We start from the raw sequence: 25,109 nt of genomic DNA on the forward strand, positions 1-25,109 counted from the left end.
CAGTTAGCACAAGAGTTAGAGAATTATGAAAGGTTTCAAAGCTTTGATTTTTCAAGGCCTTCTGTTTGGCTCTGTTGTTCTCGTCTCCTCCTCTGTTGAAACTGAGACATCCAAAGATAATAAGAAGGTTAATTATTTATTAATTAGTGCGTGCAGTCTTCTTCTCTTTATCTATGCTAGCTAGTTAAATATTAGTTTACGCGTTGGTAGATAAGGTCTTTTTTTTTCAACCCACTATGTGACTCAATTTTAAACAATTGTGCAGTATTAATATGGTTACACTTTTACACTTTCGACATACCTATGCACCCATTACATATGTACAGTCGACCAAACCACATGTATGTACTTGATTATTAAGTTCGTCATAGAGTACAAGAATTTGAATTTGTTTTCACTAAGTTCGTCATAGTGTCACAGTTTGTAATTAATATTGATAAATTATGAACGTCATTAATATTTTCTACTATCTAAAATGATTTGGTTGTCTCCATAATTTTTTAACCTTGCATCCTTTTAAATCCACCCTCCCCTCGCCAATTCCTGGCATCATAGTGTCACTGAAATGTGGTGTGCTATGGAAGATGATGGTTAGGTATTTATAAGAAGAAAATATAATTCTTTATATTTTTCTAATTTTTTTAAAATAATTTATCTCAAACTTAATTAATATGGACCGTTAGATTACATTTTTTTTTTTGCAATCCAACAACCCTAATTTTGTCACATCACCCAACAGTAACTTTATTTTTTTTTTCTAGATTTTTTATTTTATTTTATAAGTTGGAAGACCAGGACCATTCATTAGAGCAACTCCAGCATTGTAAAGGCCCCTTAGGGCTACTCACTATTGAATCCACTCAGTGAACAGTAACTGCTTTTTTGCATTTCCACCCCTAAACTGAATAGTCATGACAATAGGTAATGAAATATTAGTATTTTTTTATTTTATAAAATAATACAAAATAATTTTATTTGTAATTTCGAATAAGATTTTTAATTGTTATCGTTGTGCCACGTCTTATTATCCGAAAAGACAATTATTGGTGATAGATTTCGATAAGATTTTTATCCAATGCCATTGTGCCATGTGTCGTTACCTTTTCACAATCGTTGATGATAGATTTCCGATAGGATTTTTAACCAATCATGTCGCACCACCTTTCATAATCTGTTTACAATCTTTGAGGATATATTTCGATCAGATTTTTAACGAATGATGGCATGCCGCGTGACATTATCTACAACTTAATCCTTTCTTTTTCCTCCATATAACCCACCATCCATCCTAAGAAATCACACACCAAAATCAAAATCTCTATCATTATTCATAGTTTTTACTTCTTTCTTCACCAAAATCAAAATCTCTATCATTATTCATAGTTTATGCTTCCTTCTTACAATGTCTTCTTCTTCAAGGATGTTGTGGGAAATCGAGGAGCAAGAGAAAGAATTGTTTAAGCAAGGGGAATAAAGGTTCAATCTCCAGGTGGCCCAAAATGAGATGGATGAGGAAGAGGAAGAGGATGAGGAGCGTAGAAGGAGAGATGACAAAGCAAGAAGCCAAACAACCTCACATTCCCATTGAGTCATTCAAGCTGGGGCTCAGATTTGCAGGCCTGGCCGTTCCGCAAACATTGATAGAAGCAGGCAACAACGAGGTAAAGATGTTTTGGACGATTATTTTATTCGTAACAGTGTATTCCCTGATACGTACTTTAGATGTCGTTTTAGAATAGAACGACATTTGTTCAACAAAATCATGATTGTTGTTTACAACCATGATTAATGATACTTTAGGTGTTACATTCTTGAGTCCCTGATGAGGTTTTGCTCCACAATCAAATCTCTTTACAACGTAGAGTACCTCCGGAAACCTACTGAGATGGACTTGCAAAGAGTCAAAGAGCCTCAAGTCATTCAAGTTGTGGCTTAGATCTGCAGGCCTAGCCGTTCCACAAACATTGATAGAAGCAGGCAACGACGAGGTAAAGATCTTTTGGACGATTATTTTGTCTGTAACAGTGCATTCCCTAATACGTATTTTAGACGTCGTTTTAGAATGGAATAACATTTGTTCAACAAAATCATGATTGCTGTTTACAACCATAATTCTTACTTTATGCAAAAGAATGATGCTTTAGGTGTTACGAGTCTCCTTCCTGAGCAAAAAATTACATGCTGCCTTGTAGATGCTTGCATATGGAGTATCTGCAGACTAAGTGGATAAGATAGCGATGATGGAGAAATCAACCATTCTTGAGTCCCTAATGAGGTTTTGCTCTACAATCGAATCTCCCTACACTGCTGAGTACTTCCGAAAAACCTACTGAGATGGACTTGCAAAGGCTTCTGATGAAGGCCGAGATGCGAGGTTTTTCTAGGATGATTGGAAGCATCGATTATATGCACTGGACTTGGAAAAACTATCCAAGTGCTTGGCAAGAGCTTATGGGGATAGAAAATGAGCAAAAAGTATCATTTTGGAGGCGGTGGCTTCATTTGATACATGGATTTGGCACGCTTTTTTTTGGTGTTACGGGAGCTCAAAATGTCCTTAATATCCTTGCCCAATCCCCAGTGTTCAACGATGTCCTGCAAGGAAAAGCACCCAGAGTCATGTACTGGGTCAACGGACATAAGTACCATGGGACCATAGTACCTAGCAGACGACATTTACCCAAGGTGGTCATCGTTTGTCAAAATAGTGCCACGTCCGCGAAGTGCAAAGGAAAAACATTTTGCAAGCTGTCAAGAGGGGTGTAGGAAGGATGTGGAGCATTGTTTTGGTATCCTCCAAGCTTTTTGGGCGATTGTCAGGGGTGCTGCTAGAATGTTTGATTAGAGTCGCTTTGATCCATCATGATGACGTGCATCATTCTTCACAACATGATTGTGGAAGATGAGTACGATTATGATGCCATTGATGAATATGAGCTAGACACGATGAACAATTCCATAACACAAATATATTGTGCTCATGATGCCACCGAAGAACCTGTGCAACACGAGCCATTACAAAGGGATGAACGTTACAATGAAAGGCTCATTCAACGATATACTGCGATTCAGGACCCATATATGCAAAATGCTCGGCAAATTGACTTGATAAAGCACTAATGGGGATTGAAACAAGTTCAAGAAACTTAAGTTCATTTAGTGTGTTTGTTTTTATTTGGTGTGTTTTTTAAGTTCATTTAGTTAGTGTTTTATTTATTTATTTGGTGTGTTTATAACTTTATTTGGTATGTTTATGTAATTTTATTTGGAGTATTTATGTCCTTTAAATAAAGATTCTCTTAGTTTAAATAAATTACCAAATTAAATACATATACTCTTAGTTTAAATAAATTACCAAATTAAATAAATATACTCTTAGTTTAAATAAAGTATTAAATTCAATAAATTGGAAACAATATAAAGTACTCTATTCAATAAATAAGAAATTACAACCCAAAGTGAACATGTGACCCAGCTGTTGGTATGGGAATTCAAATTTTTTTACTATTGGGAATCCTACGGCCCATAAATATAGTAGTTGGAAATCCAACGGTTGAGAACAACCCACATCGCCCCCTTTTAGAAGAGTCCGAGTGCGCCCCCGCCACCTGCCTTTGGTCGGCTCACTCGCCATGTTTCGCACGGACCACTCAACGGAACCAAACCAATATGATCGCCCAAAAATGTACCATGTACAACTAATCCTCATCACCTCTAGAATGCGTATGGTCCCCCATCGCGGATATACCAAGCAGGACCATAGGCAAAAACTCATTGTGCAGGCAATGATTACCCATCACGGGTATACCAAGCATGATCACCTCTGAATACATATGGTCCCCCCATCATGGATATACTAAGCAGGACCATCCATGTACCACAACTACGTGGTGCAATCTCATCATCACACATTGCACATAATTATACACATACATGTTATTGATTCCACATATCAACCAGCATCAAGTCAGATGGAGCACAACACAAGGGATTCTCTCAATTACTATTTCTACTAAAAATCTAATAAAGTAACTAACTCATCTCTTGCCTTCCATCTCCATCTCATGCTAGGTAGAATGCCAAGTTCAAATAGATATACAGTTGGTAATCATATCCAAATAATTATCAAACAATATTTAAATCCCATAATTGTCATACCATTCATCATAATTATCAATCACATTATTAAAAAGATAATTAAACACATATATGTCCCAAACATCATCAATGCACAAGCCAAATCCTATTTAATAAGCATAGGTCTATGGCTAAATATATAAAAATCACATTTCAATAGAAATCATATTCATAAGACTAATTCTTAATCACAATTGATACCAATATAAGAAATTAAGATAATAATCATGTCTCATATATTCAAGTCGCTATCAAACCAATATAGGCCCACTAGATTTTCACTAGCAATACCCTAAGGTCCGTAAACCATATCTACAATAACATACTAAAATTTGGTGTCAATTCAATGGTAAGATCGTCAATTGTTATAATATTTAAGTGGCGGACCCTTATCGAAAATATACTCAACCAACAGCATTTCATAAATCAAATGTTACATATCAAAGAATTCGACTTTTTCCAAAAATTCTCAAATTTCACAAGAATGAAGATCTCAACAAGAAGAGTAAACTTTATACCTATGGTTAAGGCCAATTTGGCCGGAAAACACCCCAAACTGGCCACGAACCGCCGGAACCTTAAGGTAGGTGTTCCTCAATTCGACTTCCTCGGTGTCCCAACTCCCCTACAACCTGTTGGGTCTTGTTTCTGGGTCCAAGGGGAGTTGACTAAGGGTGGTGGTGGGTAGTGAAACTCACCGGAATGGCGGAATCGCCATCAAAGCTCCTTGGGTCACCCGCACGGTTTTTACACGATTTTGGACCTAAAAACCCTCAACTTGGGATGGAAATGGAAGATGGGAGATGTTGGAAGAGGTTGCAGGTGATGGATAGTTGAATTTTACCTGAAAAGATGGTGGAAGTGGCTAAAAACCACTCCGGGTTGGCGCGGGTAAATGGATCCACGGGAATGGAGGGGAAAATATCCTCTTTTTCTTTTTTCCTCTTGGTCCGTCCTTTCTTCCTTAAGTGATTGGGCCAAAAACCAAGCCTTACATTGGTTCCCCTTCCCACCTAGTGGGAGTTTTAAAGAAAATTAAAGTCTATAGTTTAGAAACACCACTTCAGATGTCCATAACTATACCGTTATAACCTGGACTCGTAAACGGCTTTCGCTTATGCACTCATGGCTTCGAGACGTATTCGAAAACGTTACTTGTGACCTCGAAAGGTCAACGAGTAAATAGTAATTTTCCAAACTTCACTCTTCGTAACTAGTTTAACTGAAATCTAATTTCAAATAAATTAATATAAATTCTCGAAAAATAATATAAAATCTCAATAATACAAATATGTAGATTATAACAGTGAAATCCGAAAACGAGATTTCACACAATGAAAGGCTCATTCAACGATATACTGCGATTCAAGACCCATATCTGCATAATGCTCGGCAAATTGACTTGATAGAGCACCAGTGACAATTGAAACAAGCTCAAGAAACTTAAGTTCATTTAGTGTGTTTGTTTAATTTTATTTGGTGTGTTTTTTAAGTTCATTTAGTGAGTGTTTTTTTTTTATTTGGTGTGCTTGTAATTTTATTTTGGTATGTTTATGTAATTTTATTTGGTGTGTTTATATCCCTTGAATAAAGATTCTCTTAGTTTAAATAAATTAACAAATTAAATAACTATACTCTTAGTTTAAATAAAGTATTAAATTCAATAAATTAAAAACAACATAAATACTCTATTTAATAAATAAGAAATTACAATTCAAAGTGAACATGTGACTCAGCCGTTGGTATGGGAATTCAAATTTTTTTACTGTTGAGAATCCTACGGCCCAAAAATATAGTAGTTGGAAATCCAATGATTGAGAACAACCCACATCGCCCCCTTTTAGAAGAGTCTGAGTGCGCCTGCAAGAGTGCCTCGCCACCTGCCTTTGGTCGGCTTACTCGCCATGTTTGGCGCGTTAAAGTCACGGGCTTGAAGCAAAAAAAAAAAAAAAAAAAAACGTGGATGATGTTAGATAGCCTCAAAAAAAGGCCTCATGCCATTCTCACCTGATTGCCTTGCCCGTTGGAGTTGGGCCCACTCATTCGGTGAGGAAATTGGCATGGGTTGGGCCCACTCATTCAATCATCGTGGAGCAATTTGTAGGGTGGGATTGCTCTTAAGGCGGGCAAGGGATGAATACCGTATACTGCGCTGGTATACAAAAAGAACAGATAGGAAGACGCTATTTCTCTCCGTCTTAGTCTCATATCCGACGACAGACCGAGCAACCAGGTACTCAATTTGCTTGAATATATTTGTTGTAATTAATTAATTTAATTTAGTTAGTTAGGTTAGGGTTTGGCTGCTCTCTTAGTTTGCTTCATTTTTGTAGTTTAATTTTAATTCACGGTTTGGTTCTAGCAGCTAACATGTATGATGAACCCATTTTTTTGGGGTTTTCTGACACAGTGTTTATTTGGCAACCAACGAACGAGTGAAGGCGAACACAGGCTCGATCTCATCGATTAGGTAAACAAAATTCTCTCTCTCTCTCTCTCTCCCATCATTGAAGCAATTCAATTTTGGTGTTTGAATTAATGTTCCAATTTTCAGTTTTGGGGTTTGAATTAATTCTCTAAATTTCAGTTTTGGGGTTTGAATTAAGGTTCTAATTATTATCATGAGATCCATGAAGTAATTTCGGTTCTTAGGGTTTGATTGGCAATGAATTGTATGATTAATACTGTGATTGATATATGTATTAGTGCATTGCAGAGGTAATCGATGGAGGCTGCTGGCGATATCAGTGCTCGCAAGGGAGTTACGGTTGGTGCTGTGTCCGCCCTTGTTTCCCAATATAACAAACTATCAGTGTGTAACACCTCGGAGCATCTCATAAGTACTAGAAACTCTACGGGCAAGGAGGAGGACGAGGATGCACATCAACCGAGCTATAAGGCTAACAAGAAGAAAAGATATCTGGATGCCAAAAAACCGGCCTATCGTTCACCAAACAAGAACAAGGCGGCCTATCAATTTCCCACTATGCCACCATGGCCATGGCCAGTTGCTGAGGACATGCCTGTTGATGAAACCCCCTTTCCCGAATGTCTCTACCTTTTGACTGATGGTGATGGTCGCAAGGTTGCATTATCTGATGAGCCTTTTGACTTGGAAGATTTTTATGCTGATCTAGAGAAGGCCGATGCCAGGACGAAGGAGTACCTGATCTGGAGGGAGGAGGAGAGGAAGAAGGAGAAGGAGGCTATGTGCAGAAAGCCGCGAGGAACGAGGCTAGGAAAAAGGCGGGCTATAATTCGGGGTCTGGCGAAGTGACCCTACCCTGGAAGTAGGTAGGAGGAGATTGTGTAACTTCTATGGATTGACACAACGACTTGTCAAGGAGGTAGTCACTTCTTTTTTTTGGTAGAGGTTTAGTAGCATAAATAGGTTAATCGTTGATAGGCTTATAGCAAGCATGCTTTTTATTTATTTATTTTTTAGGAGAATATGATGATGGGGTGTGTCGTTCGTGTATGTATCTATCGACTTATGGTCCCAACAGAGTGCCGATTGTTGCTTAGTAGGACCTTGTTCATGGTTTTCTCCATCGCCTCCCCTCCCCGTCTATGCACGGGTTTTGATCCCCGCCCCTTCAGATACGTTTTAATGGTATTACAATGGCACCCGGTCGTCCATCTCCTCCATATGTCATCATCCCACGCTTTCAGTTTCAGTTTTGCCAAGTGCTTGAACATCTTCCTCATGTTGGAGTGTGAGAGAAGCTATAGGGCGTTGGTTCATGTCTAAATTGGCAGCCAGAACGGATTTCATTTCCAAGCATGTAAAATGTCCAACAAAAATACATGAAAGTAAATTTAACGATGATTTTTTTAGAATTTCTGTTGTGGCCTATTTTAGTGACAAGGGAATAAGGGGGTGCGACAAAGAGAGAGAGAGTGGAGAAAGTGTAGGAATTTCTTTGTGTGATCAAGCGAGTATACTTGGGGATTGTTCTCTTGAGTTTGACATAATTCCAAAGAGAACTAACAATTTACAACTCAAAAAGTTTACGCATATCAATTCCTTGTACAAGCTTCTGAAACGTTGTCTTCGGGAAAGACTTGGTGAAAAGGTCGGCCAAGTTGTCCTGGGAACGAATTTGCTTGACTTCAATCTTCTGATACACTTGTTGCTGATGTGAGGAGAAGAAGATTGAGGCAATGTGCTTGGTGCTGCCTCCTTTGATATATCCCTTCTTAAGGAGAAGAAATTTTATGGATCGACACAAGGACTTGTCAAGGAGTTAGTCACTTCTAGCTAAGATATGTAATCATCAGGTGTTTTTACTTGTGCGTATTGTATTTTCGGAACGATTTGTAATGTTGACGTTAAGTGTAGCATCTGATGCCTCTAATATTTACTTATGTTTGGCTTTTGGCAAGCAGACTTTTTGTTTTGCGTTTTGAGTTTTGCGTGCATGGCCAATTGCAGTAGAAATGAATCGATTTCTTGGATTTAATCGATTGCACTACTAATGCAGTAGCCAGTTGTCTGTCAATTAAAATTGATTGACATGCGCACCACACTCTTTAGAGAGTAATACGGTTACTCATCCATAAGTTCTTAATATGCAAGTTACGTGACTTAAATTGTCAAAAAATTAAACATAATAGCTTCCAATCTAATAGCACAATTGTAATCGGAAAGTTTTTTAATCACTTTCCCTCCAAAACCTCTTGGAAAGCTTCATTAATAATACAAAACGAGGAACATCATCCATAAGCAATACATTTTCATGATTACAAACCCAACACAAACACAATACAGTTGCTATCTACATATATAACCACCACATCTAACTAAACAGAAAGATAAACGCTCACGAGGAGATACCGTTTGGACGACCATATGAGTACTTGAAGGCTTCCTCTATCCTCATTAACAGCTACACAACACTTTCTTGGTATAGTTCGACTGGTGGACTAGAATACTGCCAAAACAATATTCGATCTTGAGGCCGAGACAATATCGAGTTTTCCCAAAATTTTTTAATCTCAAATTTTGACTTGAGGTGCGCGATAGTTTTTTTTGGCTCTTTAGGAGTCCCGTTGAGATTTATGTTATCGATATAAACTTCAACTATCGTAAATTCAAAATGTGACTTGATGATAAACACGCAGAGGCATATTTTGTTATACGCAAAAACCCTCGCTCTACACAAAACACTTCTCACACACCCGAGAAGAATATTAACTATCCCAACCCTTCCTCTCGTTAACGCATTTTCAGTTTGAATAAGTAAATATCATTGTGTTGACAACTAGCCATATCTTTAGTTCGAATAAGTAAACAACATTGAAGTCGTAGAATCTAGCAACATAAAAGCACCTTCAATGTTGACAAGTAAAGAACAATGATTCTGGTTGGTTGGTTATATACCCAAGCCTCGAGAGGCGTAGAGCTCTCAACTTTTTCGCCCAAATATGTCACTTCAATAGCTTCCGAGTGGGGATGGGGGCCTAGTGCAGTGGCACTAGAGCCAAAGAAACTCCCACTTCACCCAAGTTCGATTCCCCCCATTCCCAAGCTTAACTAATGACCCAAAAAAATAAAAAAATAAAAAAAGTAGCTTCCAAGTGAAATGAGGTGTTGTATAATTAGTTACTCTCAGATGCATTTCATAATTAGACGTTCAGATGACTGACCAACGTTCACTAGTATACAGACACAAACCATTTTACCGTAAAAAAGAATAGAGAAAAACTAATTTAGGAGCCAAATGGATTACTCAAATGCAATTGGAAATCCGAAGAGGCCTTTGGAAAAGATTCCTTTAAAAGTAAAAACAAGAGACTAAGGGCTGGTTTGGTATTGCTGTGCTTTGAAAAAAAACTGCTTCTGCTATGCTGTAAGAATAAGCAGCTGTGAAATAAAGCAGCAGAGTGTTTGGTAAAATTTTTTGTAAAAGTTCTTTTGAAAAAAAAAAAGCAGTATTAGAATGTTTGGTAAACTTTTATGTAAAACAGATGTGAAAAAAAGCCGATTTTTCAAAGCTGGGTTTTGCAGCTTTTTGTTTTTGGCTTTTTTTCATTCAAAACTGTGAAAAAAAGCCGAAGCTGAGTGTTTACCAAACATAAAAATAACTCTCAGCTTTTTTTGATAGAAGCTTTTTTCAGAATCACCTTCCTACCAAACCAGCTATAATAATGTTGAGTTTTGCGTGTGGAATACGAAAAATGTAATAATCCATACCATTAATGATTTCCCACTTCCCAGTCCAGTCCCAGTCCCAGTCCCAGTCCCATCCACTGTACCGTATTCTCCGTCATAAACGACGCCGTGGGTTGAGGGTCACACTTTAAACCCTGGCCGCCGCCTCTTATCACCACCGCCAGCGCCACCGCAAGAAAATGAGCAAGAGGATGTCCGGTCCCAGGCTGAGGCGTATGTATTGGGGTTTGGGTCGACTCCGGTCGATTCTCATGGCGACGGCGACAATTGACATTGCTAATTTGCAAGTGTTTGTAGAGGTATTTATTTATTGCCTCCTCCTCGATTCTCATGCTAAATTGCTATTTGCTAAATTTTAGTTTAAAGTATGAAACTTTTTCATGTTTTCCTTCCTGTAATCTCTCTCTCAGCAACAATTAGATTAATATTATCAATAAAAGTTGTTTTGGTGTAGGGAATTGATGAGAGAGAGAGAGCGAGGGAGGGAGGGAGAGAGAGAGAGGGCGAGGGGTTGAAAGCTTGAAGCTTTTAAAAAAATTTTCTCGCTTATTTGTAATGCAGAATGGAGGACGGACATTGCTGAGCTATCTGGGCCTGACTTCCGGGGTTTGCATTACATCGGTGGATGGTAAACTAAAATCTGCTGGTCGACATTGTTCTCGCCTGCAAATTACATGGCTTTCGAACTACATATGGACAACCTAAAGCTTGCGCTCTCGTATACTTGTCCCCAGAGACCTTGCGGTTGCGGTTTCAGGTGATTTTTTTATACTCAAACATCCGATGACTGATGGCAAAGGTGGTGCTGGTGTTGTATCTGATGATCCACTATCAACAACTTCAGTGCCTTGTTCTATTTCTGCTTATGGGTGTTAGTGGCTGCTCTAGAATTGGTGGTTACTTTTGAATTAGATTTCTTGAGTATTTACTTGCTTTTGTATCTTCTAAATCTTTTGTCTATACCTACTTTTTGTCTTGTGTTGCTTGCAGCATGAGATAACTTTTGCTTCTAAGATTAACTTATTTTTGTTCCAACTTCGAATGTGGTGCTGGTTGATGCAGGTTTGCCGCGAAGGAAATCTTCCTCCAGATCCCCTGCCACTGTTCAACTAGAACTTGGTCTGGTTGATACATTTCTCAGTTTTTGTAGGGTTGGATGGCAAATGTGGCTGGCTGAAATTGAATTCAGTTTCTTTTGTCCTTTACTCCTCACCCAACAGAGTTGAACAGATACTGCTTTATTTTGGGTTTGAACATGTAACAGCTGCTGCTGCCTCTCACAATGTTGGTAAACTTATGGGAAAAAGCAGATGGCGCACCTTTCGCGAGTCATAATGTACAAAAACGTCAATCACTACCTATTTTCCTTGAGCTCGTCTGAGGCCCGTTTATCTCTAGGGTTACAATTCATTGATTTCCCCGGCGGGAAAAGCTCTCTGTGGTGAGGGTCCTATTAGCAGTGCACCTTCATAATCTTACCCTTTGTTGCATTGCATATATGTTCATACTTTCTTTGTCCACTTATGTTTTGTCATAAAGAAATCTGACTTCCACAGTGAAAGTGGAAATTATTTTTATGAAATGTTTTTAAACTTGCAGAAGAAAAAGTCTTCTTCATTTCTTTGTATTTTGTAAATTTAATTTCATCAATAAATACTATAATTGTCTTACCTCCCCGCACAGGATATCTGCAAACAGTTCAACTTGAGCTTAGAAAGTCCTTAGCTTGGAGGCATTGCCAGATCCTATATTACATGTTTGAGAACGGTTGATCATTTTTTAACCAAACCATGAGGCAGTAAAAGTAATTTCAGCTTCGAATCTCTCTTGGGTACCACCAATGACATTGAGTGAAGAACAGGCCGCCTAGGTGAATTTCTTCCTAGTGCTACCTTGCTCTGTTTATCTGCTTTTCCACGTAATTGTGTCCAATAAGATGCTGCTTTAGTTGCTGAAGAGCTATCTGCTATGAATTTGAATCCTTACAGCCATTCACTTACCCCATTCCGAGCTCTAGGAAAGTTCGTCTTAAAGAGTGACCATCAGGTAATAGTTATATTGGATCCTCCAATGCTGTACACATAATATCTTCCATTTGGTTTAAGATCTGAAATTCTAATGCTATGAATTGTTTGGCCTCATTTAGTCAATTTTTCCAAATTTTGAGATACCGTATCATTTTCTTTTAACATAAAAGTAAATAAATAAATAAAAAGATTTTAAAGTGATTTCAATGAGAGACGTGGACGAAACTGGAAAGTTTTCATAAAGATCTGCGTACATTTATGTACCAATAATGCATCGATACCTGGTGTAGCATGTGTGAGAAGTGTGTCAATTCGTGAAAATAAATTATTGCACCTTCTGACATGCTCTATAGAGAACCTTTTCTTACTGACTAACGGATTTGTATGATAGTATTCCTGATCTTGTTTGGGGTAATAGTTAAATTACTGATCTTGTCTATTTTGGCACTATACACAAATAGGATGTATTGCTATTTGGAGTTCATGCAAGAAGGGAGGCTTTTCATGGGAATACTGATCATGCAAGAAGAGTATTTATTTAGCATGGCATTTTCATCTGTCGAGTGTTGATGGCTTACTTTGGTAAGGTCTCTAGATGTTTATTGAAAATATGTTTTATTGTATATCAATTTAGCTACTGATATTTGTTTCATAATTTTTTTTTTCTGTCCAATATGAGTTTTTTTTTTTTCGTGAGGTGGTTAGATTTTGGATGTATTTTGTTTATTGGTAATGACTAGAACTTAGATTTTCGCCAATTTGGCATCAGAATCATTGAGGGGTTAGCTCTTTCTTTCGTCAAATTGATAATTCCTTTCAATAATCTTCAACCTTCTGTGTGAAAGTTTGTCGTGGACTTTGTTGGCATTTAGATATTGTATTTACTTTAATCTTCTACTATTGATTTGAGCAGGAATTACGGTCTGGAAGAGGCTTTTGCAATGGTGCTTCCAGGTAGTTCTCCTGTGCATCTCCTCGTGTCCTGTCGTGCTAGTAAAATTATATTTGATTCAAGTAGCTTTACTTGATCCTGTCAGTCATATTCCATAGTTTTTAAGTAGAGTAAATAGCGTAGGTGTTAGCGGGCATCCATGTTGCATTAACCAAAATCAAAGTATGTCCAAACTGCCACTACAGCAGTGGTTTTTAACCAAGAAAACATGCCTCCAATCCGATTTCATTATAAAAGGAAAAAAAAAAAAATGAAATAAAAATACAGCATTTATAAATTTATGTGGGTTGATAATCATAGTCTCAGACTTGGCAATGTATGTTTTACAAGTATAATTGAACATAAAATAATAATAATAATGATAAAAAGGAGATGTCTGAATTAAATTAATGGAGACGAAAGAGCCTTTACAAGTGAGAAGGAAGGAACGAACAAACATCATAAAAATTAAAAGAAAGACAAAGAGGAGAGAAAGAAAAAGACAAAACCGACGGTAAAACCCAGAAACAAAACAAGTCCACCAAAGCCTCCTAACCCTAACAACAAGGTTTCTATCAGAGGAGAGGGAGGGCGCCGCCCTTGGCAATGGTCTTTCTCTCTCTTAACCTTTAGTTGCTACTGAGAAGAAGGGAAAGAGAGAGAGAGAGAGAGAGACAGAGAGAGAGGACACCATTGAAGGCGACAGAGAAAAGGAGGCTGGGCAACACTTGGTTGGGGTATTTCTCTTTCGACCAAACCCTAGTTGAGTAGTTAGCTAGGGCTTTCCCTTTCCCCCGATATATGATGCTCTGTGTTTGTCTGTTGTTAGTTCTCACTTTTATCCTTCTTGCAGGGCAGTCTAGTGCGGAGAAACAAACAAAAGGGGCTGCCAGTCTAACAGTTTCCTTGCCGAAATGAGCCAGAGCAAATCATGGGGTATTGCGACACTTCCCTCCCCTCCTATTTATTTCATTTATTTACTAACTGCTTAAGAGATAATTAATTTGATTTGTTTCATTTATTTTCAATACTAAGGTAATTAATATTGGGTGCATATCGGATGTCCTCCTTTGTTATATATTGAACTAGATTATTGAAACGAATTCGAGTGGATTGGATTGATCTCTACAGTTATTACCCATACATAAGTATCCCTATTGAAATTCAATTTATGTTACAAGCAAAAAGAAGATATAAAACTCGTGTCCACCCCAAACAACTTAGTTGGGTCCGACTAGCATAAAGAAAACCTATCAATTCCAATTCCAATCCCAGTCCCAATCCCACTCAAATTGGTGGTAGGGTAGGAGAATGGGAGATAACATGATAAATAGTAGGGATCATTCTTCAACCATCTTCAATATCTACCTTCAACTTGTAGTCTTCCCGTTCTAATCCATATCCCTAGAGACGACCAACCAAGGCCTTGAAGTAACCTTTTAGCTATCGGTTTTGATTCATGTTCATATCAAATGAAATGAAATAAATTAAACCCTAATTTTATTGTTTTAGAGTCCCTTACGTTGCCTCTTCCTCCCTCCATTGCCATCTTTCTTGTCAATTCTTCCTTTTTTTTTATTCCTTAGATTGTTGTCCATGTCCATTTGTTCTTGGTGATGAATTATCAACACAAGCCAGCTTTGTTGATAACTTGGGAGATAATAGGCTGTACTCTCATGTCATTAACTATTGTTTGCTTAATTTTAATGAAGATGGGTATTGATGCATTATCTTATTTATCATATTTGAAGGAGAATATATAGGTTCAAAGTGAATTGGTTAGATTTGATCCAAAATGATGTTCGCAGTCAAGGAGTAGAACATACATGTGTTGCTTGCTCATGTAGTCGCATAGACAGTGGAAGCCGTCCTGGTTTGCAACTACGGGGTTAGACCAAGGGTCTCTGTGAGAGACTTGGCACTCAATGTAGGTGCTCCCTACATATTTGAAGTAGAACCACACACTGGCAAGGACAATGGTTCATCCTCTTCATGTGAAGAAATTGAGATGATAACTATCGTATTAGCTTATCGGTTTGCTGGTGAGTCTAGGTCAGTAGATTACTTTCAATTCATAAGCGAACACGGGATAATGTTGGAAAATTTTTGGCGAGTTGAAGAAGGGACACTTATCGAATAAGAGTGGGGGCTACGAAAATAAATAAACTATTCATGCATACCCACACAAACACTTGACCAGAGAGGATGAGTCAAAGTTGTGATCCATGGTTTTAAATGGTTCACCAAGCAAATTCCAATTGCACTCGGTATTCCTATGCCTAATCGAATGCGGGTGTCCGGTATGAATGTTAATCAGAGGGCTATTGAGATACAAATGATGAAGGTGCTTTTGACGCATCTTGCCATTGTTCTCATTATCTCAGTAGATCAACACTTTGCAATTACAAGCACGGAGTCTATGTGCCATTGCTGGATGAGCCTTGCGAGGCCCATACCCATGATGTGACACTTCTTGGGTGGGGAACATATGAAGAAAAGGTCACCGGCTTTGAGTTGAAGAAAAGAAAGAGGGATGAAGCTTCGAATGTGGGTGAATTTTGGCACATAAGCAATCCATGGGGGCAATGATTGGGGTATATTATAAAGGGAATGACGCTTCCTTATATCCACCACATTGCATTCCCAACATTTGACAAGGAGAGAAAAGTCTACCTAACTGCGGATGGCAATGTTACCAGCCACCAAGTTATCTCTGAAGGTAGTCAAAGGTAAAATAATTGACTTAATTGTTTTAAATTATAATAACTGAAACCTCGAAGTTAATCTTTTATTGTTCAATTTATTTCATTCTATGCAATGAATCTTCATTATTCCTTAAATTCTATATGTAAGATAGTTGGGCAATACATGGCATTTAGGCTTGTTTGAGTGGCACTGGAGTTCGGAAATGAAAAGAAGCAGCACATTTGTTTTGGTGATGTAGGGTTCTTTCTTAATTGGGTTTGAGCTTTTTGACTCTCTCTCTCTTGATAGATTAATGTGTTTAATAATGTTAGATATGTTATATATACACAGGATGGAGGCTCGTGCTGGTAATGCATATAAGGGAGCTAGATATGAGGCTGAGAGTAAGAGTGGAAAGCTGGCAAGTGGTGATAGTGCCTCCAGAAGAATGGAAACTACTACTACTAGTGTTGTTTCTTCTCTTATTTCTCATTATAATGGGTTGTTACTTGGCAGCAACAAAAGCGGAGGAGCATATGATACTCGTAGTTAATGCGGAAGTTGTTGGAAGGTAAGTTTTCTTGTGTATTTTTAGTATTTGATAACTGAGTGAAAACAATATTTTCTTTTCTTTTCTAATTCAGATGAGTCAGGTTTTGTTTTTGATATTTATGCAGTGTACAAAGGAAGGTTATCATCTTGTGGATCGTAGGATGGCGGAGATATGGAATTTTAAAGGGCAACACATGCTAAAGGAAAACAAAACATGTGTTGCTCTTTAAAATTCCATATCTCTGCTATCCTACGATCCACAAGACGATGACCTTCCTTTGTACATTGCATAAACAAAACATGACTCATCTGGATTAGAAAAGAAATGAAAATGTTTTCACTCAGTTATCAAATACTAAAAATACACAAGAAAACTTACCTTCCAACAACTTCCTCACTAACGAGTATCAGATGCTCTTTCGCTTTTGTTGCTACCAAGTGACAACCCATTATAATGAGAAATAAGAGAAGAAACAACACTAGTAGCAGTAATTTCCATTCTCTTGGAGGCACTATCACCACTTGCCAGCTTTCCACTCTTACTCTCAGCCTCATATCTAGCTCCCTCATATGCATTACCAGCACGAGCCTCCATCCTGTGTATATATAACATATCTAACATTATTAAACACATTAATCTATCAAGAGAGAAGGTCAAAAAGCTCAAACGCAATTAAGAAAGAACCCTACATCACCAAAACAAATGTGCTGCTTTCTTTCATTTCCGAATTCCAGTGCCACTCAAACAAGCCTAAATGCCATGTATTGCCCAACTATCTTACGTATAGAATTTAAGGCATAATGAAGATTCATTTCATAGAATGAAATAAATTGAACGATAAAAGATTAACTTCGAGGTTTCAGGGCACTTTATTATAATTTAAAACAATTAAGTCAATTATTTTACCTTTGACTGCCTTCAGAGATAACTTGGTAGCTGATAACATTGCCATCCGCAGTTAGGTAGACTTTTCTCTCCTTATCAAATGTTGGGAATGCAATGTGGTGGATATAAGGGAGCGTCATTCCCTTTATAATGTACCCCAATCATTGCCCCATGGATTGCTTATGCGCCAAAATTCACCCATATTCGGAGCTTCATCCCTCTTCCTTTTCTTTAACCCAAAGCCGGTGATCTTTTCTTCATATTTTCCCCACCCAAGAAGTGTCACAGGATGGATATGGGCCTCGCAAGGCTTATCTAGCGACAACACGTAGACTTTGTGCTTGTAATTGTGGAAGTGCTGATCTATTGAGAAAAAGAGAACAATGGCGGGATACGTTAGAAGCGCCTTCATCATTTGCATCTCAATAGCCCTTTGATTAACATTGATACCGAGCACCCGCATTTGATTAGACATAGGAATACTGGGTGCAATTGGAATTTGCTTGGTGAACCATTTATAACCATGGATCACAACTTTGACTCCTCTTCTATCTGGTCAAGTGTTTGTGTGGGTATGCATGAATAGTTTTTTTTTATTTTCGAGCCCCTACTCTTATTCGATAAGTGTCCCTTCTTCGACTTGCCAAAAATTTTCCAACATTATCCCATGTTCGCTTATGAATTGAAAGTAATCTACTGACCTAGACTCACCAACTTCTTCACATCAAGAGGATGAACCATTGTCCTTGCCAGCATGTGGTTCTACTTCAAATATGTAGGGCGCACGTACATTGAGTGCCAAGTTGCTCATGGAGACCTTTGGGCAAACCCCGTAGTTGTAAGCCAGGGCGGCCTCCACCGTCTGTGCGACTGCATGAGCAACACATGAATGTTCTACTCCTTGACTACGAACATCCTTTTGGATCATAAGTAACCAATTCACTTTGAACCTATATATTGTCCTTTAAATATGATAAATAAGATAATGCATCAATACCCATCTTCATTAAAATTAAGTAAACAATAGTTAATGACATGACAGTACAACCTATTATCCCCTAAGTTATCAACAAAGCTGGCTTGTGTTGATAGGTTTTCTTTATTCTAGCCAGACCTAAGTAAGTTGGTTGGGGTGGACACAAGAGTTTTATATCTTCTTTTTGCTTGTAACATAACTTGAATTTCAATAGGGATGCCTAGGTATGAGTTGATAACTTTAGAGATCAATCCAATCCACTCGAATTCACTTCAATAATCTAGTCCAATATATAACAAAGGAGGACATCCAATATGCACCCAATATGAATTACCTTAGTATTGAAAAATAAATGAAACAAATCAAATTAATTATCTCGTAAGTAGTTAGTAAATAAATGAAATAAATAGGAGGGGAGGGGAGTGTCGCGATACCCCATGATTTGCTCTGGCTCATGTTGGCAATGAAACTGTTAGACTAGCAGCCTCATTGTGTTTTTTGTTTGTTTCTCCGCACTAGACTGCCCTGCAAGAAGGATAAAAGTGAGAACAGACAAAGAATCATATATCAGGGGAAAGGGAAAGGCCTTAGCTAACTACTCAACTAGGGTGTCGTCGCAAGAGAAATACCCCAAACAAGTGTTGCCCAGCCTCATCTTCTCTGCCGCCTTCAATGGTGCCCTTTCTTTCTCTTATTTTCTCTCTCTCTCTCTCTCTCTCTCTCTCATAGTAGCAGCTGAAGGTTAAGCAGCAGCTAAATGCAGAAAGCCGCGAAGAACGAGGCTAGGAAAAAGGTGGGCTATAATTCGGAGGTCTGGTGAAGTGACCCTACCCTTGAAGTAGGTAGGAGGAGATTGTGTAACTTCTATGGATCGACACAAGGACTTGTCAAGGAGGTTGTCACTTCTAGCTAAGATATGTAATAAGTGTTTTTACTTGTTCGTATTGTATTTTTGGAACAACTTGTAATGTTGACGTTAAGTGTATATTCGATAGCCTCTGTGCCTCTAATTATTTACTTGTGTTTGGCTTTTGGCAAGCAGACTATTTTTTAGTAGATTTTTAGTAGCATAAATAGGTTAAGCGTTGGTAGGCTTATAGCAAACAGGCCTTTCCTTTCTTATTTATTTATTTTTTTGAGAATATGATGATGGGGTGTGTCGCGTGTGTGTAGGTATCGACTTATGTTCCCAATAGAGTGCCGGTTGGTGCTTAGTAGGACTCTGTTCATGGTATTCTCCATCCCCTCCCCTCCCCTTCCCATCTGTGCATGGGTTTTGATCCCTGCCCGTTTAGATACATTTTAATGGTAATACAATGGCACCTGGTCGTACCAACCTCGTCCTTCAATCTCCTCCGTATGTCATCATCCTACGCTTTCAGTGTCAGTTTTGCGAAGTGCTTGAACATCTTCCTCATGTTGGAGTGTGAGAGAAGCTATAGGGCGTTGGTTTCATGTCTAAATTGGCAGCCATAACGGATTTCATTTCCAAGCATGTAAAATGTCCAACACAAATACATGAAAGTAAATTTGACGATAATTTTTTTTTAGAATTTTCGTTGTGACCTATTTTAGTGACAAGAAAATAAGAGAGAGAGAGAGAGAAAGAGAGAGAGAGAGAGAGAGAGAGAAGAGAAAGTGTAGGAATTTCTCTGTGTGATCAAGCGAGTATACTTCAGGATTGTTCCCTTAGAGTTTGACATAATTATAAAGAGAACTAACAATTTACAACTCAAAAAGTTTACACATATCAATACCTTAAACAAGCGTCTGAAACATCGTCTTCGGCAAAGACTTGGTGAAGAGGTCGGCCAAGTTGTCCTGGGAACGGATTTGCTTGACTTCAATCTTATGATACTCTTGTTGTTGATGTGAGGAGAAGAACTTTGGCGCAATGTACTTGGTGTTGTCTCCATTGATGTATCCCTTCTTGGGTTGTTCGGTACATGCTGCGTTATCTTCAAAGATCTTTGTAGGGACGTCAACGATGGAAGAAAATTTGCAGGTGCTTCGAATGTGTTCCACAACTGCTCTTAGCTAGAAGCATTCTTGAGTAGCTTCATGTAGGGCAAGAATCTCAGCCTGGTTCGAAGAAGTGACAACTAAGGTCTGTTTCGTTAACCTTCAAGATGTTGCGGTGTCTCTAAAGGTAAAGACATAACCCGTTTAAGAGCGTGCCTTATGCGGATCGGATAAGTATCCTGTATCAACATAACTAGTAAGCCGAGAATCAACTCAAGAACTAAGGGGGTTGCGACACCTTTCGATAGGGATAGAACAAACTTTAACTCGTCGTACCTTTCGATAGTGTCTACGTGTGAGCACATTGTTTTATCTTGCCAAAAGATTGACAGCGAAAGAAATCTTGGGTCTAGTACACTGAGCTAAGAACAATAAAGCGTCAATCGCACTTAGATATCAAACTCAGGTTCCAAAATCTCTTCTTCATCCTCCTTAGGATGAAAGAGATGTCGTTTAACATCTAGCGATCGAATGACCATAAAGGTACTCGAAAGCTTCTCATTATCCTCATTAGAGCGATGCAACATCTTCTAGGTATAGTTCAATTGATGTACTAGGATTACATTCAGACTATGCTCGTTCTCCAGGTCGAGACATGTCATAGTATTGAGTTTTCCCAATATCTTTCATCTCAAATTCCGACTTTAGGTGTGATAGGATTTTTAGGTACCTGCGCAAAGAGGTTAAAATCACACAAAATACTTGCAAGATAATAAGGTTGTTGTAATATAAACGGCTCAAGCAAGGTCGTTTTCCGTAGGGATTATTTAAAACAATTTATGCAAAACCAAAATCTTAGTTAATTATTTGCAAACAAAGATTGAAAAAAGGTTGATTTTGAATTTAAAAGTAATAAAAACGAATTTTAATAAAAGTAATTTAGGGGAAATCAACTAATAACCAATTAAAAAGGAAACAAATCAAAGAGAAAATGTTTTGAGAGGCAAATTTGGAAAAATACTAGGGTTCCGCCGTCCCCCTAACAATCCTACGTAGTTCTTCTAATTTCTTATGAATTACAACATATTTTGAAGGTTAGGTTTTTCTAAAATATATCCTACTTGGAACCTCCAACATAGAACGTATATCTAACATGCAACCTGTCTGTGATGTCTAGATTGAATGTGAACATGCAAGACTCATTAAGTTTTGTGAAAACCTTTTGAAAAACCATATAACTTTTAAAACGTGTCGTCCTTCCTAAGTAGCTACACATGTTAACCACAAGAAGCCTTAGTGAATTTTAGGGACAACCCTCCGCCAAAATTACATCAAATTACTTTTCTAAATATCCTAATGGTCACGAATCACTAAGACAAATAGATAGTTTAAATTGGTGATTAACAATCCAAAACTTGCATGCATAAATTCATAAGAAAATTAAAAAGAGACTACATATTCTTGCTAAGGATCATGGCCTCATCCTAGCAAAAAGGATTTGTTACGCATGTTCATAATTAAAACCAAAAAGTCTTTATTGAAATAGAAAAAGAATGAAAACATCTTGTATAATAAAGTCTGAAAATCTCTAAGTTTTGCCCAAAATCTTCTCTCCAATCTTGCGTAAGTGGAAGAAGAACCCTAGGGCCAGCCAAAAGGCTTATTTATGCTACTCTAAATAAAATCCTCTTAGTAAAAAGTCTTAGAATAAAACTAGGAAACCTAATAAATTGAAATAAATTAGAAAACATAATTCTAAATTAACTTGGTAAATTCGCTCAAAAATCTGCACATCAATGTTTTAGACCCAAATCAGCTCCAAAACTGGCCCGAAATAGCTAGATTTAAAGCTTGAACTATTCTGAACACTTCTCCAGAAGGCCACGAACCCATCAGAGGTAATCTTGGGCTCCAAAAATGCAATTTAAGCCCAAAAAGGTCAATTTTCAACAACGCGCACTGCTTCTTTATTTAATCGCCAGAAATTGATGAAATTTTGACATGAACAAGCTAAGGAACACACAAACGTCCTTCAATTTGAATTTGAATCACTCCAAAATTCGTCTGTTTGGTCACGTTTTGATTCAGAGGAAGTCGAATGTCCTACATTGAAAATATAAAGCAAAGTATCAAAATTCTACCAAAATAATTACCAAATTATATTAAGAATAAGGTAAAATATATAATATAATATTGACTCATCAAGGTGCGCAACAGTTTTCTCAAGCTCTTCAGGAGTCGCAATGAGATTCATCTCGTCGACATAAATTTCAATGATCACAAATCCAGAATGTGACTTCTTAATAAATACGCTAGGTCATAGGTTTTACATACCCTTGACTTATCAAATACTCATTCAGACGGTTAGACAAATTCTACCCGGAGTGCTTCATTTCGTAAAGTGAATGCCTTAATCGGATGGAGAGGGTGTTCTGTTATTTAGAACTATTTGATACAGTCAATGTAAGTCATTCAAGAACTTTCATATAGATTTCAGTATCAAGATCCCCATAGAAATACGAAGTTACCACGTCCATAAACTGCATATCTAGTTTTTCATAAACCACCAAACTGATAAGGTAGTAGAACGTAATCACATCCATTACGGAAGATGTTTCATCATTATCAATTCTAGGGCATTGAAAAAGCCTTGCGTTACAAGACGTGCTTTATATCGCACTATTTCACTCCTCTCATTACGCTTCCTTACGAAAACCCACTTGTAGCTAACATGCTTCACATGTGGCAGTGTAGGAACTACAGGCCGAAACAACTTGCGTTTCGCAAGAGAATTGAGTTTGACTTGGATTGTTTATTTCCAGTTTGACCAATCGGTTCTACCTTGACATTCATCAACGGAACGAGGTTCAATGTCATTACTCAGTAGTTACTACATATGCTAATGCATCGTCGATTATAATCTCATTTCTATGCCAAATATCATCCAAAGCTAGCATAATGGATCAAAATCTCTTGATTCTCAGCAGGTGGATTCATCTCTTCCAAGACTTTTTCATAGTCTACAATTTCCTCATGCTTTGGATAAAATGAGTAAGCGATGGTCGGATTCACGGTAGGCTCACTAGCCTGTGTCGTTGTTTTCTTCTTTTGGGGTTGTGAATCCTTTGAACCAACGGGTCTATCACATTTCTAGGTAGAAGCAGATGATTGGTTAGCCGCCAATGTATGGGGGTTGGCCATATGGTTGTCCTGGCCTTCTGGGAGGAAGGTCCATCGTACATTTGGTACATCCATCTTTGCAGGCACGTTTGCAGCTGGTATATGTGATATTGTCAATCTCGCTAGATTAGTGAAAGCATCTGGTATGCTCCGAGTTATTGCAGTAAATGAATGACTAGAAAAGATTAGTTACAATCTGATGTAATTCCCTATTTATAGTAAGCACATTAGCTTATTGACTAAGCTAACACCTTTAATAACCAACCTCACAAGATTATGACATTTGTCAATACAAGATCATGCCATCGGTCTAACATTACACATCTAATACTCAATACATCTCAAATTAAAAATTCCTACTTTTGTTCAAATATCAAATTTATTTCGCTCATCTAAACGAAGGGTTATAGTTTAGCCGCCCAACAGAATGTTCCTTCCTTTATCGGCACAGAACAAACCATATGGAATCGCTATCAGCAGTGGAACCCATCTTCCAATCATGCACTGAATTGAACACCTTGGGGCATCTGGGGTATAGAGAGGTTTACCCGAAAGTCGTGAACGATCTGGTCTCCTACACTTGCACGGTTGGAAGATTGTTAGTTGGACGTCAATATGTGTTTTTGTTCTTGATGTTGCAATGCAGGGAAAGCGAACATTTAACGTAACCTAATTCTAATTCGTTTTCTCGTCCAGTCTCACCACTTGAGCTAACGAACTATCTAACGTTCGTCGGCTGCTTGAAATGTTGCCGAAGCAAAATTCAAACTTGGAAAGTTGGCTGCTTAACAACCGCCGAATGCAAGGAATGGTGGCTCCATATCATGAGATGCAAGTCAATGCACCATTTCTGTAGAAGAAGATTATGACATGTTACAGTGCTATATTCACGTGGGGATATAACCATGTGATATTCATGTCCAAAGGCTGCGTCGGTGGTATGCAAAAAGGGCAATGGCACATGACTCCGAATTTTTGAGGCCCTCAAAATTTTTATCTTCCTATATATTACATATGAGTGTAAATTTTCTAATAAAAATATTTTTGACTAAAACAAAATCATTACCATATGATTTTATCCATATCACAATTGAGTAAGTGGAGTCCACACCTAATATATTTATTTCATTTTTCTCTAGCAATGCTAAAAACTTATGTATTATCTTATTTTCTCTAGCAATAAAAAACTAACTTGTATATTACTTTTTGTATTATCTCTCTTTCATTCGTGCTCCTTTGTTCATGGATGAACCCTAAATCATAATTTCATGGCAATTGAAGATTATTCAATTAGTAAGAGTGAGATGTTGATTTCAGTTAAGTTTGAATATTGATTGTTGAGGTTTGTATGAATATATTGTTCAAATGATTATTATTTTTTAAATAAGGATGATTTTTATTAAATTCGCATAGGACCCTAAAATGGTAGAGACGGCCATGTCCACACCTTTCTTCTGAGTACAACTACCGCATATGACAACCATCTTACATCTTGGCCAGGGGTTGTCACATCTCACGTACATCAGTTTAGATTTATGTACCCTTGTGCCACATGCTCTGATTGTCTATGAATTTCAACACATTCAAAATATATCTGT

General features: G+C 37.8%; 1 protein-coding gene and 1 long non-coding RNA gene across 13 annotated transcripts; both read left to right on the forward strand.

Moving 5' to 3' along the window:
* The first annotated feature begins 6,218 nt into the window (after nucleotides 1-6,218).
* On the forward strand, nucleotides 6,219-7,688 carry LOC103934963. 5 transcript variants are annotated; one of them, XR_007252053.1, is made up of 4 exons: nucleotides 6,220-6,370; nucleotides 6,548-6,607; nucleotides 6,854-7,484; nucleotides 7,583-7,688. XR_007252053.1 is itself a non-coding variant. In XM_018644381.2 (3 exons), the coding sequence occupies exon 3, from the start codon at nucleotides 6,863-6,865 to the stop codon at nucleotides 7,412-7,414; it is 552 nt and encodes a 183-aa protein (XP_018499897.1). In that variant the 5' UTR covers nucleotides 6,219-6,370; nucleotides 6,548-6,607; nucleotides 6,844-6,862; the 3' UTR covers nucleotides 7,415-7,688. The 5 variants fall into 5 exon arrangements, 4 of the variants coding, with proteins under 4 accessions (XP_018499897.1, XP_018499898.1, XP_048423622.1 ...); XM_018644381.2 differs by having other exon boundaries at nucleotides 6,219-6,370; nucleotides 6,844-7,688; XM_018644382.2 differs by having other exon boundaries at nucleotides 6,854-7,688.
* A 2,627-nt stretch (nucleotides 7,689-10,315) lies between these two features.
* On the forward strand, nucleotides 10,316-19,410 carry LOC108866183. 8 transcript variants are annotated; one of them, XR_007252018.1, is made up of 9 exons: nucleotides 10,316-10,611; nucleotides 10,874-11,069; nucleotides 11,375-11,753; nucleotides 11,996-12,182; nucleotides 12,301-12,358; nucleotides 12,801-12,921; nucleotides 13,253-14,007; nucleotides 14,124-19,044; nucleotides 19,123-19,410. It is a non-coding gene; the product is annotated as an uncharacterized LOC108866183 (long non-coding RNA). The 8 variants fall into 8 exon arrangements; XR_007252019.1 differs by having other exon boundaries at nucleotides 19,133-19,410; XR_007252022.1 differs by having other exon boundaries at nucleotides 10,321-10,611; nucleotides 13,253-13,293; nucleotides 13,850-14,007; nucleotides 14,124-19,410.
* Nucleotides 19,411-25,109: the final 5,699 nt, after the last annotated feature.

Source organism: the organism of the source record quoted next, unplaced genomic scaffold, assembly GCF_019419815.1.
Source record: "Pyrus x bretschneideri cultivar Hongxiangsu unplaced genomic scaffold, Pyrus_bretschneideri_v1 Contig45, whole genome shotgun sequence".
Taxonomy (NCBI): Eukaryota; Viridiplantae; Streptophyta; class Magnoliopsida; order Rosales; family Rosaceae; genus Pyrus; species Pyrus x bretschneideri.

Excerpts from the sequence above, each read along its gene's own strand:
- LOC103934963 (XM_018644381.2), top strand. The coding sequence starts at position 6,863 with ATGGAGGCTGCTGGCGATATCAGTGCTCGCAAGGGAGTTACGGTTGGT.